At 40.3% G+C, this 16033-nt stretch overlaps 1 protein-coding gene across 1 annotated transcript; it reads left to right on the plus strand.

Annotated features, from left to right (window-relative positions):
• The first annotated feature begins 1361 nt into the window (after window positions 1–1361).
• On the plus strand, window positions 1362–15635 carry LOC142391846 (protein-tyrosine kinase 2-beta-like). The gene is made up of 30 exons (XM_075478007.1): window positions 1362–1626; window positions 1743–2062; window positions 4168–4346; window positions 4599–4686; window positions 4888–4967; window positions 5050–5112; window positions 5394–5448; window positions 5544–5684; window positions 5855–5926; window positions 6071–6172; window positions 7026–7143; window positions 7490–7529; window positions 7747–7778; window positions 7910–7957; window positions 8126–8223; window positions 8335–8416; window positions 10059–10159; window positions 10395–10510; window positions 10726–10826; window positions 10922–11011; window positions 11454–11658; window positions 11814–11913; window positions 12483–12530; window positions 13112–13231; window positions 13370–13402; window positions 13910–13934; window positions 14201–14241; window positions 14352–14486; window positions 14671–14751; window positions 14983–15635. The coding sequence occupies exons 2-30, from the start codon at window positions 1859–1861 to the stop codon at window positions 15223–15225; spliced, it is 2841 nt and encodes a 946-aa protein (XP_075334122.1). The 5' UTR covers window positions 1362–1626; window positions 1743–1858; the 3' UTR covers window positions 15226–15635.
• Window positions 15636–16033: the final 398 nt, after the last annotated feature.

Here is a 16033-nt window from a genome sequence, read left to right on the forward strand (position 1 = left end):
GTGTTAAATTGGTCCCTTCCTGTGATCCAGGGACATTTTTTATAAAAATGAGTGTGAAAAAAAACATTTAATGACCAACTGTGTCCAACTGGGTTCTATCGCCCCCTGTTTGTCAGTTTGATGTGTAGGTTTACACTGATGCCTATCAGCAGTTGGTTAATCAAGTAAAAAAAAAACATATGCAATATCCTACAAAACTTAAATGAAGTCACGGGACACTGGAAAAGTTGACTAATGAAGATCTTTCGCAATAGGCAGGAAACACTGTGCAACACCTCCATTTTATTTTATGGTCCAATTTTATAGCTTCCAGAGTGGCTGTAAAATCTCATAAGTTGATGGAGTGACATCATATAAAAGTATTTTCAAATCCATGAGAGCAGAATCCAAAAAAAAGGAAAGTGCGGGATATCTAATCTGATCGATGAAGCAGAAAACCAGTCTCTGCTCATTCTGCCCCTCACACAAGCTGCATGGGCTGCATTCACACGCACACTTGGCTGGGTGGCAGGTGTTAAAGGATCACGTAAAATGCATAACAGGGTGTGACACTAAGACACTAAGACTTCATGAACCGTTGAAATGTCCTGTCACTTTACTGTGTGAAGTTTTGCAGCGGCAAAAGTGCCGTGTGCAGGTTTCCCTTGATGCGTGGGCATCCATTTATAATCTAACTATGAGAAAACAGGTGACTGCAGATGATGACGTTTTATGTTGAAATATGATTCAGATATGATTCAAAACTTACTCTGCATAAGACATTGGACACAGAATCAGAAGAAAAAACTCAAAGAAATAAGAAAAGAAACAACTGCAGATGCCCTCATTGAATAGATTTACATCATTCAGACAGCTTCAGCTGGTTTCAAACTGCAGCTTTGCCTAAATGTGGAATCCTAATGAGATCATTATGTTATTTTTAGAAAAAAGCGGAGGAGTAACAAAATACTGCTGCTTGAAAGAAAAAAACAATCTGAGATGTGCTTAACAAAAGTCAATACATAATGGAGGAGAAAGGAGAAAAGACAAAAGAACTCACCCTAACCCTTAGACTACCACGCTTTAACTATTTCATCTCCAAATCCAAACCAGTGAGATTAAAAAAATGTTACTAACACAGAAACATGTGAAACCTCTCATGTGAATTTGGATTTTAAGTTTGTTTCACTGTTTTCTTGTTGAAACTTGTTGAAAAAAAAACTTGACAGAAAGCATTTAATTTGTACTGTAGTGTCAACAATGAGGCCAAAATTCGAAAAAAAAAAAACCTTTTGCAAGAGGAAGTGAACGTATTGTGGCCACGCTGTTTTGTATGGTGGAAGGCATGGGGCTCTACTGTGCCACTGCATGTGAAATGGGGAGTGATACAACAGTTTCATCAGTCATGTCAGTTGTTCTGCTGCTGCTCTTCAACTTCCTTGTTCAGCCGTCAGTACCGTTTCCTCTTTCGTTAACTGATATTATTCTTCTTTGCCACGCTGCTTCGGATACGTTTGCTGTGTTTGCCTGGGACTGGGATACAAATCTGCACTTTATAAAGTGATGTGAACACAGCCTGGTGCTGGAGTTGAGTTGTGCTCAGGTTTAAAGGCCGGCAGAACCTTTTTTTGAGCTTCTGCAAGACTGGTGAGTACAAGGGGATTGCAGCAGAAAGTGAATCATTTACTGACGTGTGAATGTTCTTTAAGTCTTACAACATGGTCCTGTTGAGACTATTGGGTCCAACTCTTGTGTGTTTTCAGCTTTAATGGACCCCTTCAGGATTTCTGAATGAGGGGGAAGGAAGCCGCAAAGTGAAGGGGTGGCAGCCATGTACGTTTCTGTGCAGTAGTGTACCAGCTGTGTGTGTGTGTGCGTGATGTCGGGTGACACCAGAACCCTGCTCTGGAGAAGCATGTCTTCCCCCGGCCAGTCGGAATCTTCGGATATGTCTCCAACGGCAACCGTGGGCCAAGAGAGCGTTGTGCCGGTGAAGATCATCAAAGTGTGTTTCCTCAGCAACAGCTCCAACCTGGGCAAGAACTTCAAACTGGTTCGCTGTGAGGAAGGGTGGACGCTCAAGGTATACTCTACTGTTCTCCCCTACTCTAATGTTTACTCTACCCTGCTGGCAGACAACATATTCTCCTTTATTTTATTGTATGCTCGGCTGTGTTTGACTATATTAGTATCTCCTGTACGCAGCTAAAAATGTTTCCACTGTCCCACATACAATTCCGTTACATCGTATTTTGCCATGTTGTTGCATTGTCTACAACCCACATAACCCTGTTCTCCTGTCCTTGACAATCCTGACAATGTCATGTTGTTTGTAAATGTAAATGTTTATACAGCCCTTTACAGACAATTCTTACGATGTACCAAAGTGCTTTACACCAGGTAATAAATAAAGAGAAGAATAAGTAAAAACAAATAAAAACATAAAAAAAAACAGTGAAAGCAATAAAATACAACAAAATCGAATAAGATAAAATTAGATCAAAGTGTCATCATACTACTGGGTATTAAAAGCAATCCTAAATAAGTAGGTTTTTAGCCTAGATTTGAAGAGGGCCAGGTCAGAAATAAGACGCAGCTGGACGGGGAGCTTATTCCAGAGCCTGGGGGCAGCAACGGAAAAGGCTCGGTCACCCCAGGGTTTGTATTCTGACCTGGGCACTTCCAGCAGAAACTGATCTGTTGACCTCAGAGCTCTACCAGGATTGCGGACTGTTAAAAGCTCAGATAAATAAGATGGTGCGAGGCCGTTAAGAGCTTTAAAAACAAACATTAAAAATTCAATTCTATAAAGGACAGGAAGCCAATGGAGGGAGTTAAGAACAGGAGTGATGTGCACACGTCTGTTGGTGTTGGTTAAAAGACGGGCAGCAGCGTTCTGCACAAGTTGAAGGCTTGTTTGTACAAGCTTGTTTCCAAAAAGAAAGTTGATCTTTGTTTAATCTAAACCTGGGCAGGTTGTGTAACCGTTAAAACAAAAAAAAGAAAAGCATGATTTGGTATAAAAGATGCATCACAGGGCCTCTTTCAGAAGCAAACGTGGAGAAGCGTTTATCACTTTGTGAAACACCAAAAAGGAATGATGCTTCTTAGTGCGCTTCACAATGAAAAGAGTTTGGGGATCCTTTAGCAAACCAGATTTGTGTGGCCATCACCTTCGTTCCCCAGCTGGAGTCAAACAAAATTATTTTGTAATGCAAATCACAGCACTCAGGAAGACTGCTTCTAACTCTGTTTGCCACCGTACAGAAAAATAAAAACAACCTATAAATAAGATACTGCTCGGCCTTCTTTAGAGCTCACAGTGTTTAAGATTGACTGAAGTGAGAGGGAAAGCTGCCTTGTGGTATAGTTTATCAAAATTTGAAAATCCTTTTGGAAACCATGGCCACTGTGATCGTAGAAGACACAAAACTGTTCAGCAGCTGAAATCCTGCATCAAGTTAGAAAGAAGAAAACATTTCACATTCAAAACCACAGTGTTGTTCAAAGAAGAGGTGCTGTAACAGAACAGTCTCAGTGAGAATGTTGCCTTTGTATTTCTTGATCATGAATATGGGGTTTAAATGCTTTGCATATAATCATTATGTTATTTTACTAACTTTATGGATTCTACCAGCATCATTCAAACACACTTGAATGATGTATTCCACAGTTCCTTACTGTATTTCACTATTTTTCATTTAGGTGACTCCTTTATGGTCTTTTTTTTCTACTGTACTTTCGTGTACTCCACCAGACAGTGGTACTTTTAAAAGTAGCATTTCAATGTGTTTCCCCCATTTCATAATGCTACTGGATACCAGAGTGAACTCATTATGTCCCTCTAAACTCCACGGTCCTGATCTCAATGCTCTCTTGTATGTTATTCAGCGGCATTTCTCAGCTGTTCCACATGAAACTATACTCTGCTGTGCTAAGCTACTTGACTGTTTATCAGTTTTTCTCTGCTGTGCTCTTCAAGAATAGGAAGATGAGGAAGTTTGCTTAGAGGAACAGATCACAGAATGTCGATAAAGATGACACTTGCACAGACGTGGCTGAGAAACTGTCTTGTTCATGACGCTTGGACTGAGCAGTCAATAGCTATATATCGACGCTTATAGTATCTAATTAACTGATTTGACCTCATCACAATTATTCCATGGAGTATTGTTGTTCCCATCCTAGTCTGTCATCAACGCGGTGCTGTCCAGTGGCTGTGTGGGCCCAGACATAAAACACAGCCTCTGCTATGGCCTCCTACTCAAACATCTCAAGTCTTCAGAGATGCACTGGCTGCACCCGGATCTGACTATCGCTGAGGTCACCCAGCGCTACGAGCAGCAGCACCTTGAGGCAGAGTGGAGGTCAGTACCTCTTTCTTCTTTTGCTTTGCTATATTTATAGAAATAGTCTAAAAATGATTTTCATGAATTTCAGTTTGCCACTTTTTCTGTAATCTACTAGAAGAATTATGTCTGAGAAAAGGCTTATTCTGAAAGCTTCAGTCAGTATCAGAAATATCAGTACAGAGCTAGGGATCCAAATTCCTTAAAAAAAACAAGTAAAGCTCATACAGTACACTCAACGGAGCTAAGAGTGTGTGCTTGCTTGTCCAGATATGACCTAAGGATCAGATACATTCCGTCAGACTTCATGGAGACATTCAAAGATGACCGAACCACCATGCTCTACTTTTACCAGCAGGTCAGTAATGTGCCGCTGCCACAGTGTTTTTGCATGTTTATCCTTGGTTTTGAGTAATAAATGTTGGAAGTAAAGTCATTTCACCCTTTTTTTGTGGAGGTATCATATTATTAGAGCTTGACTTAGAACCAGGATAAGATTTGAAACATGGGAATAGGCTGACAAGGGTAGCTGTTTTCAACTGAATGCGTTTATCTGCAGGTGCGAAGTGATTATATGCAACAGTATGCTTCCAAAGTCAGTGATGGGATGGCGTTACAGCTTGGTTGTCTGGAAATTAGGTAACGTATAACTACTGCCTCACAAATCCCTAGAACAAGTTGAAATTGATTAAAAAACTGAAAGCTGTTATGGCACTTGCAGGAGATTCTACAAAGACATGAATCCAAATGGACTGGAGAAAAAGTCCAACTTTGAACTGCTGGAGTAAGTCGAGTGTTATTATTTTTTGTTTGTACCGTTCTCCGTTGCTTCATATTAAGCCCTCTGTGCTCAGGTAATGAATGCACACAAGGTTCCCAGCAGTCTAACCACAGTGCATTGACCACAACAAGAAAACCCACATCTGATAGGAAACGAAAAAATTAAAAAAAAAACAAAACAGTCTGTTAGTCAAAGAGATTAAGATGAGCACTCCTGGTTCACATTGAAGAGAAAGTTGTTGAATTGCTGCAGGAGGGTTTGACTATTGTCCACTCGTCCATTAGGAAGGACGTGGGCCTGGACCTGTTCTTTCCAAGAGAACTCATAGACAGCATGAAGGTAGAGAGCCAAAAAAAGCAGTTTGACACACTTTCTGTGAGAGAATTAGATGAAATGCGAACTGATTATTGTTTGTCTGTGTGGGTGTGTATCAGACCAAGCAGCTGCGCCGGTTGATCCAGCAGACATTTCAGGGCTACTCGACTCTGCAGCAAGAGCAGTGCATGGTCAAGTTCTTCACCACACTGGCTCAGTGCTACTGTTTCACACAGGAGAGATACGCCTGCCAGCTTGTGGTGAGCGTTCACGTGACAGTCAGTCAGCTTGGTGCTGTCAACACATAACAGTGGAACCTTCCAACATCCATATGAGTATTATTGGGCATTTACAAGAGACATAAAAGTCTTGGCCCCGTTGCATTCACCTTACCTTTGTGTGTTTATTTCTGTCTTTGTTTCATCTATAGCACGGCTGGAATTTAGCCATAGACTTGGTTATCGACGCTGATGGAATCAGCCAACAAACCGAGAACTCAACCGTGAGCCTAAACCTTCTGTCATTCCAAGCTTTTGTCTTTTAGTTCCTCAGCTCTTTGTGATATCCCTGTTAACAATTGTTGCAGTATATCTTGCTGTTTTGATTTATTTTTGTCCTTATTCTAAAGTCGCTGTCTCTTTTGTAGCCTATATGTCTGGCCAAGTTCTCTCAGGTGCGACGTATCTCCTCCTCTGCAGAAGCCGACGGTCGAGCCCTTCTCATGGTGCACATAGACGGAGCCAAACAGGTAACACTGAACTTCCTGATCTGGCATACGTTCATTCACTTACTGCTGGGAGTTTGATGTGAAAAAAAGAAGAACAAAATAGAAGAAATCAGCAACAACAAACCAACAATATTCGCTTAACCCCTTTGAACCCTCACGGGATGCTTTTTGGGTTTTGTTGTGAAAGTTACGATGACCTCATTTAGGGACCAGAGAAGTTACTGCAGCTGAACATGAAATACCTCATTCTCTTTTCAATTTTGCACGCATCTTTGTCACCATGTTAGACATATTACACAATGCCTGCATGGCAGCTAGTTTGGCAAACCTCCTTTTCTTTTGAGGGGCGCCTTAAAAAGACAGGAGCAAAAACGAAGCATCTCAGCCAGAAGGTGAAAAGAGGTGCACAGAGCTGCGGTCACTTCAAGCGTTTGCAGACTTTCTCTCTGCACTGATAAAATCCTGATTTTGCAATCGGAGTGTCAGATGCAACTGTGGATGTCACCGCACTGACTGTTGCTGCTGTTACTTCGCCTTTTGTAAAAATTCTCAGCTGTATGTAAACTGAAATTGACACATTAGATAAGAAGCACAACACATCCACATCTATCTATAGGCTCCCTCTTCATTTATTCGGCCAAAGTCACTCATGAAAATTATGAGTGATAGATAAATCCTACTCGGACCTTCAGGGTGTCTTAACTCGTTAAAAAAAAATTAAAAAATTATGTTTTCTCTTTGAATAGTTTCAGCAAACGGTTTGTTCAGGTTTTGCTCTATTTCGTCCATTTTCAGTGCATCTTGCTTTTTCTTGTGCTGTGGATTTAAAGCAGTGCAGCACAAACTAATCACATTGTATCATCAACCTCTCCAGCCGCTCTCGGTGAACACTTCCTCTCTGGCTGTAGCAGAAAACATGACTGACCTGATTGACGGTTACTGTCGACTGGAAGGAACCGCTGAGAGCTCGCTCATTGTCAGGCCCAACAAAGGTACACTAACAGTTATATATCCACTTGTGAAGTTACTCCCTTTGAGGAGTTAATATGAATTAGAAATAATGCAGGTGTGAATATAATTATTCTACTCACCCTAACCGTAATACAGTATTTCATGGTACCATAAGATTTACCTATGAATTATGATTTATTTAAACAGCCATCTTATCACATTTAAGAGGCATTCTCATCTCAAAAAAAAATTAAATAAAATGGTTATAGGACATGCTGCTCTTACTAATGGATCTTTAAAAAAGGCGTAGCCACATCTCTGGGCAAAGGTACCAAAAGGCAACCAAGTATGAAACACATCTTTCAATAAAATATGTGGTTCTTACAGGAAGAGACACTAGACTGAAACTTCCTGACATCCCATCATGGTGAGTCATATTGGAATGTTTCATGCTTCTTAAATGCTGATGATGACATATGAAGCTTCTTTTTGTTTTTTCCATTGAGGTTGAAACATGAACTGTGTGGGTGGGGTTAGCTTTTTGATTATTCATTCCTTCACACCTTCCTGCTTTTTTTCAAGAGTTTCATACTTTGAAAAACTGGCTTCAGACTAAATCATTTCTTTCCTCCTTCTTCTTCCAGTGCTGGTCCTCGTGGTCCTGTTAGAAGTTCTGGTATGTTCAATTACCGATTTACAAATTCCACAGACACGTTAGACGTAGTTTGATCTCTAGCTTTTAAAAACAATAACTGGTGATTCATGCAAGCAAACACCTGTAATTTAAACTTTTTTCTTCACTTTCAGGTTCTGATATATATGCTGAGATTCCAGATGGCACAGAGGGCCTTAGTGGTGAGTTGTGCTAAAACTGGTCAAAAAAAGCAAATTATGCCAGATACCCATCAACAATATACGTGCACTAATGTGCCAAAAACTGACATAAGTTAAGACATTTTAGTTATTATTCTTTCTAAAATGGGAGTTAATGATTAAAAAGTTGCACCTTTTCTTTCTGCTCAGATAAACACCCCTCGATCTCCAGAGATGACGTTGTCATGGGTCGGATCCTGGGTGAAGGATTCTTTGGAGAGGTTCATGAAGGAGTTTATAAAAGCCCAGTGAGTTAAACTTATTTCATGCTAAAATCTTAACACCAGCGCAAGCCTCTGAAAAATGCGGAGACTGCACTGTCGTGGTGGACAAATGCACGGTGCTGTGTGTGTTTGCAGAGCGGGGAGAGGATCCGTGTGGCCATCAAAACATGCAAGGACAGCTCAGCTGATGTGAAGGAGAAGTTTCTCAGTGAAGCTGGTGAGCATGAGACTGCTGCAGTGATTATTTCCTGCCGAAACACAACTCAGAGCACATCTCAGTCATAAGCACTATATCATTATTGAAGTCTGAGTGAAAGGCTGTGATGTGACTGCAAAGCGTGAGAATGTGAAACCTTCTTCCACTGTTTGTACACATGTATAAAAATCAATATGACTGATTGCTACATCAATATGAAACAGAGACAAATGGGATGTCAGGAGAGTGAAGTATCTCAATTTAGAATGTTTTCAGGTTTTGTGTGTTTCTGTATGAGAATTTCTGCATTTGACTTCCTGTTGTCTGTTTGTGGCTTTGTGTATCAGCACAGACTGGAACCTGCGGTAGCCTGTTGGCAGCACCGTCACATGCACGCAACAAATGTTGAACATATTGCAACATATCAAATTATGTAATTGATGTTTTGCTTTTTAAGATTTAGAGAAAGCTTGGGCCGATTCGAATAAAAAGCCTTCATCCCACTGAGTGCACATGACATTTCTAAACCTTATCCTGGCTTGAATAATGTACATTTTTCCACTGATGGGGCAATGAGGAAAAAAAAAAAGTCTGTTTTGGTCTTTGTGTCTTGATAGGCTCTTTGTTTTAATGTTAGCTTGTTCCTGACACCTTGCTCATCTTTACTTCTCATCTTTGTTTTACACCGTTTGTTTTGCTTCTAATGGTTTGTTTGTCTGGTTTTGGTTTTCACCATCTCCCAAGTGCATCATCTCTGGAGCTGCTAAGTGCTTTGCTATATTTGATAACTGGATGCTAACTTTGTCTTCCTGTAATATGATGTTGCATTTGAGAAACCTCAAATGGCATAAGTTGTAAAATGAAAGCAGAACAACAGGAAGCCAAAAAGTGACATTGTGTTACCCTAAAACTAGAATGATGGTTTTGTCTTTACAAGCGACCACAATGTACATTTCAAAGGAGCTGAATCAAAATGACAAGAGAATCAATCTTTCCAGGCTTCAAACTGTGGCATCTTTAGGAAACAATTTCTGAAGTTCTTTTGTTAGTCTTTCAGAAGACCTTCCTTGAACCTGCTGGGAATGTTCCCCAGAAGCCCTTCATGCTATAGCAACCTTCCCTAAAGGTTATTTTGTAACACCTTTAAATAACTTTCTGTTGCATTTTCTGATAGTTCCCTGAAGGAAATGTGATAAAAGCCTTCAAAAGCCCTTCAGGAAAAGTTGCCTCAGATTCAACAAAGGTTATGATTAGTGTTCCAGGAGCACTCTAAAAAGATAATCTTCAGGGAACACTCCCCAGAGGTTCCCTAAAGTTTATTTTAGTAACCCTAGAGGAAACATTTAGGGAGCCTTTAGATAACACTCCCTAAAGGTTCTTTGAGGGGACCTACAGGTAATGGTATAGTAATGCTATTTAAACGTTATTGTGGCAGAACCTTCAGAGAAACCCTTTAGGCTCCCTGCAGTTCATACAGCAAAACCCTGAGGAAGACCTTTTTGAAGAAATTCTCAATGGGTAATACTCAAGGCACCATTAGAGGAACATTGGAGATCATCTGTCTGTTCCAGTCTCAATAAAAGCTAAAAACGTTTGATTTATTCTGAAGCATGATAAAAATGTGATATTTAGTTATCAAAATGTGTTGTTCTGTCTGTTCCAGGTCTGATGAAAAATCTGGATCATCCTCACATTGTACGTTTCATTGGAGTCATTGAGGTCGAGCCTGTCTGCATTCTCATGGAGCTCTATGAACATGGAGAGGTATGTTTCTGTATTGAACTGTAAAACTTTTCTAAAGAGCATTAGCTGCTATAGTTTGCCTCCTCTGGATCTATCACATCCATTTTTAAACCGTACAAAGCACACTGATAATACAGTGTTCAGTTAATACATTGGTAAGTCTCCGCATATCTTGAATGTTTTCAGTGAGTTTAAACACAACCTACACTGTGTCGTGTAAAAGTAGAGGTCTCTTTTTTTCTTTTATCACCAAAAGCTTGGAAACTATCTTGTGGAGCAGCAGTACAATCTGACCACAGCATCATTAACCCTGTTCTGTCTACAAATCTGCAAAGCCTTGGCTTACCTGGAGGGATTCAATATGGTACACAGGTAACACAGCCTTGTGTTTTCTAAAAACCTAAAAACTGTCTGCCTCTAAATGATAAAAAAAAATTAGTTTTATAATTTTTTTAAGTTTTTTTAATTTAGTTTTAATTAGTTTTAATTTAAAAGTTTCTGCAGTTATTTATGAAAGGCTTCATTTTCGTGCCAAGTGTTGGTTTGTTCTTTGTCTAATCTGTGTTCCTGCTCTGTCCGTGCTGCAGAGATATAGCTGTGAGAAACGTCCTGGTGGCCTCTCACGATTGTGTTAAGCTTGGTGATTTTGGCCTGTCTCGTTATGTTGATGAACAAGAGTATTATAAAGGTACACATTCACACACAAGGTTCATTTTTGGTGTCTTTTCCTTCAGCTTGCAGTCATATGTTTAGCAAATGTTTGTGTGTCTCCTCTGTATGCAGCCACAGTTAGTCGGTTACCGATCAAATGGATGGCGCCAGAATCTATCAATTTTAGACGCTTCACCACAGCCAGTGATGTCTGGATGTTTGGTGAGAACACCGCTCATCTTCATGCAAATTCAGGCTGTCTTTTAGTCTGTTGGTCTCTTGTGTCTAAACACAAATATAGTAAGCACAGGAAGGAACAGTAAGAACATATGTGAGAAGCTTATTTGAATTTGAAAAGTCTGCCTTCTATTATGGACGTTAATGTTGTGAAAGGATCCATTTCAACCTTCACTCTGTAAGTACATTCGTGGCTCAAACCTAATCAAAGAGAAAGAATAATTGAATAAAAGGGAAAAAAAAGGTCAATATAAAGGTCTATTTTAACCCAAGCCCTGAGTTTCTTTTTCTCTAAATCTAATCCAGTAAATTTGGGTCCCATAAAACAAACCATAAAGCGAAAACACAGAAATGAAATACAATAGTGTCAGTAAGAGACTTAAAAGTGCACGCAAAATAGGTCAACCATATGTGTGCGTTCAACCAGGTGTGTGCGTGTGGGAGATCTTCTCCATGGCCCAGCAGCCATTCTTTTGGTTGGAGAACGGACAGGTCATCGCCCAGTTGGAGTTGGGCGTTCGTCTTCACAAACCGCAGCTCTGCCCTCCCACCATTTACAACCTGCTGACCCAAAGCTGGGCCTTCGAGCCGCACAGCCGGCCCACTTTCAGCCAGCTCGTCTGCTCCTTCAGGTGCACACTCACACACCTGCTCACATTGGCTCAGATATTTGAAGAGTTTTGTCATTTTTATATCCTTTATATGATGTATCCAAAAAAAAAAAGAAAAAAAGAACTGACACAAGGACATAATTACTAACAGTAACTGAAGTTTGTGTGTTTAATAGCGAGATCCACAGGATGGAGCTGGGGCAGGAGACTTATGGGAGGCGAGACAGGTCCGCCTCGATCATATTTGATCCGAGCCACACAGACCCTCCCCCCAAGGTACTGCAGACATGCACCATGCTCTTGAGAGCTTCAGCCAGGTTTAAATTGTTCTCCACTGTTACTACATCTAAACAGACTTGATGTATCATGGAACACTTTTTAGACTTAATCATCACAAATTCCCACTTCTGTGATTCCTCAAAAACTGTCAATGGCATTGAAGTAAATGGGAAAATCCCCTGTTCTTAGATTACATTTTCATTTCTTTTTCACTAGCTGTGAGCATGCACAGTGATTTAAGACCTAACTTATGCTGAAAATAATCATAGAATGATAATTTTTTCATTAAAAAAAAAAAGAAAACGTTCTAAAGCTAAAATGTCTTAACATCAGTCTACTCATTTTCTGCTGTTCCTATTTAGTTTGTGTTCAATTCAAGTTTATGTTTTTAAATATATGTCCATTTATGATGTGGATCCTGGCAGTAGAGGGGGATCCAAATAAGGACTGAATTTATGATGAGATGAGAGAGTGAAAAGCAGATATTCTCCTATGTGGCGATGTGTGCTTTTTTTTTCACCTGACAGAGCTCCATGTTCCTTCTGTCTCTCTCCTTCTGTCACCAGCCATCCAGAATACAAGGCAACACCCTCCCACGGGCCACGAACATAAAGGTGTCCAAACACACACACACACACACACACACACACACACAAAGATACCAGAGTAAACACTCAAAAAATGACGTTTCATAGTTGTTCAAATTGAGCTTTGACCAAGCTATTTCAACCTCCTCTGCAAACATACTGTATTTAAGAAGTGTAGTGAAATAGCTTGTGAAAAATGTATTCACATCAACATAAACATAATGTAAACTCCCCGTCAATGCTGACTTTTTTTGTCGGGTTGCAGTCTGCAGCTCTGTGGTGCCAAAACTAAGACATGATGGAAGAAAAAAAAAGAGGTTTTCAATATGCAAATGAATTTCCTTGAAACTGAGCAAGGGCCACACAGACCGCATGGTGTTTTAAACTAATGAGATCAAGTTGTAATAACTTCTGAAAATGACTAAATTTTTCTGTGTCGCTGTCCTTTGTAACCGCAGAAGCTCACTTCCGTGGCCTTGGTTGGTATTAGAGGCAAAGGTTTTAATTGTGCTTATTTTAAAGTTGGCCTTTGACTTAGGCGGTCCACTATGAAAAGAAGACTAGCTGTACAACCTTGTTTGTCTCTTTGTGTGTTTGTCTTTGTGTAGGCAGGAGGGACGAACAGCAGGCGTGAGTGTGAGAAAAAGAGAGTGGAAGACACTTTGGAAAGACAAAGAAGAGAGATGCTGATGGACAAACAGTGGCTGGAACAGGAAGAGAGACAGCTGGTGAGAGAGATCTCACGCAGACGCACCGATATCTGCTAGGAGTGAACCACAGATAGTCTTTGATGTAGCTCACCAGTAGAAAATCTCTTTACAGGTTACACACAAACACATTCACTTCTCATTTTTCTCTTTTTGTAGGACCCTGTTGTGCGACTGGATTCACAATTGAAGGTACACTTTTTTCTTCCTGAGTTTTCTGAGTGGTACATTAAGCATGTCTAGATTACTGGAAACATAAAACCACATGGAAATCTGCAGTATCATCTACATATGTCGCCCGGTCCACCTGCTTCTCAGTAAGAAATACACAGCCACTTGCATTCTTTGGTTTTCTGCCTTCCACTTAAAATTTCACAAGGACATTCAAGCATTTGTTTCACGTTTACGCTTCAAAATTTGCACTGCTATAAATATCTTTACGAGGAAGTAAGTTGGTTAACATATGTGGCATTACAGATAAAAAAGAATGTCAGACTCGTCTCTACACAATGACAAAAAACAAATGAAAACCATGTATTTCTTTCCCAAAACGGAGCACCATTTACCACTAAATCGCTTCAAAGCATCCACTAAATAAATAAAAAGATTATTTCCTGCTACCTGACCATGGTTACAATTGTTGAAACCAATGAAAACTAACAAATATGTCCTGCTTCTGTCTGTCTCTGTTATTTGCAGCCTTCTGAAAAAAGCCCAGAAAATGGTGAGCCCAGTTTCATCCAGTAGCCTCCTTAAACATGCATGAACTTTTCCAGGATGTAACTGGCAGTACTGTACAGAACAGCATATTATGAATAAAATAAAATGGGCTATACAGTATGAATAGCATTTGAAATTTAGTCGCAGTGTACGAGAAAGCATGTGAAAAACATTCAACCTAGAAAAGATTGTAAGATATAAAAGAGGAAAGCATCGTGCCCTGTGAATATTCCTGGGAGTTAACTGAATGTCATCTTATTTGTGTTGCAGATCCTCCAAAGAAACCCCAGATGCCTCCCTCAGTCTCACAGGTAAAAAATAAATCAATAAATCTGACAAAAGCACCCTGTTTTGCGATCATTTTCAGAAAGCACCGACAGAGTTGTGCAATGGTTTGAAAAGTTGTGTCGTGCTGTTGTAGCCTCGGCCCACCGCCGAGATGGACCGATCAGGTGATCAGGTGTACACTGGCGTCATGGCGATGGTGAAGCAGGTGGTCCAGCTGAAGAATGATGTCAACACGCTGCCCGCTTCAGAGTATCCTAATGCTGTCAAGGTAGCTCCATCGCTCTCTGTGTGTTAAATCCTGATGTTCCTTAGAGCCTTTCAACAGGAGAGGGTGCTGTTATATCAGTTCAAACAGGCCTTCCAATTATCCAACATGTTTTGGTTTAATTTCTCCCTCCTTCCTCGCCCTTTCTTCCCTTCTTTCCTCCAACCTGTCCCTCTCCTCCCTGCAGGCAGTGGGTATCACTCTCCGCAACCTGATTCAAAGTGTTGATGAGGTCCTGCCCTCTCTGCACAGCTCTGTCATCACAGAGGTGGGCTCCAGCTAGTTTATGTAGCTAAATTGCATATAGCGTCATTATTTCATTGAAGGAACTGCTAAGAAATGGACACTTAAAAAATGTCTTGAAAAAAAATCCACTTGTTCAATTGGGTAACATTTTAAACGTGCAAAATTGTATTCAGGTGTGTCACACGTGTTCAGTTTTAGTGTAATGAATAATGCAGTAAACACTGAGTGACTTGAGATCTTCACCCTGTCTCAGATCGATGGCACCAAGAAGCTGCTGAACAAGGATTTGGGTGAGCTGATCAACAAGATGCGACTGGCCCAGCAGAACTCAATAACTTCCCTGAAGGAGGAATGTCAGCGACAGATGTTGGCAGCTGCTCACACACTGGCTTTAGACTCCAAAAACCTGCTGGATGCCATAGACCAGGCTCGAGTCAGGGCCAATGTGGCCAAGCCCAAACCTGATTCACAAGATGTAGAAGACTCATGTGAATGAAGCGAACTGCTTCCCCGGTGATCAAATGTGCATGAAATCTATGGGTTTCATTCCTCAGGAAATGTGAAGTTTGTTCCGCTTCAGTTCTGGGAGTGAGAATAGATATGTTTGTATGTGCTACCCAAAAAAAAACAAAAAACTGAATCGTGTTCTGTCAAAGTGAGCAAAAACTGGACAAAGTGCTTCATATAAAATCTGTACTTTTTATACTGTTTGTTCTTTCTTTTTAAGTTGAGCACTGTGATGATTTCCACCTCCTGTGTTATTGTTCTTCTCATGTCACAAAGTATTTCTTCAACTTAAGTGCGTAGTGACAAATTATGAAGGTTTTTTTCTGCTGGCAGAATTCTGAAGTACAGCATTTTGTGAATACGGTGAACTGAGTATCATAAAAAGTCATTGAGCTCTTATCAAGCAAAATCTTTCTCTCCTCTTCTTCGATAACTCATTGAAATGTGAAGTTCTGTGCATTAAATCTGATGCCAAGTAATTACAAAATGACTGTGTTTGCACCAGCCATGACATACAACATGATGACAAGAAAGCACTGTGGCTTACAGGGAAGAAAAGAACGTTTGAGCTTTCAGTTTGGCTTAGATTAGACTGCATAAAATAATAATGAATGAATGGATCAGATTTGTTAAAGCTGTTAAAGTTCTTGTCCTGTCTAGGCTCTCATGACAATATTCAAGAGGAGCAATATCATGCTTTGAAACAGGTTTTGGAGACAGATTGCTCTGAACTTAAAGCACCTCAGGAAAATCCTGCTGTTTCGAGACACTGACTGCCTGTGGTCCCATGTCATGCT

Source organism: Odontesthes bonariensis, chromosome 11, assembly GCF_027942865.1.
Source record: "Odontesthes bonariensis isolate fOdoBon6 chromosome 11, fOdoBon6.hap1, whole genome shotgun sequence".
Classification (NCBI taxonomy): Eukaryota; Metazoa; Chordata; class Actinopteri; order Atheriniformes; family Atherinopsidae; genus Odontesthes; species Odontesthes bonariensis.

Coding starts and splice junctions, on each gene's coding strand:
- LOC142391846 (XM_075478007.1), top strand. CDS start 1,859: ATGTCGGGTGACACCAGAACCCTGCTCTGGAGAAGCATGTCTTCCCCC. Junction 10,511..10,725: donor GGATTCAATATGGTACACAG/GTAACACAGCCT, acceptor TCCGTGCTGCAG/AGATATAGCTGTGAGAAACG. Junction 11,914..12,482: donor ACACAGACCCTCCCCCCAAG/GTACTGCAGACA, acceptor TTCTGTCACCAG/CCATCCAGAATACAAGGCAA.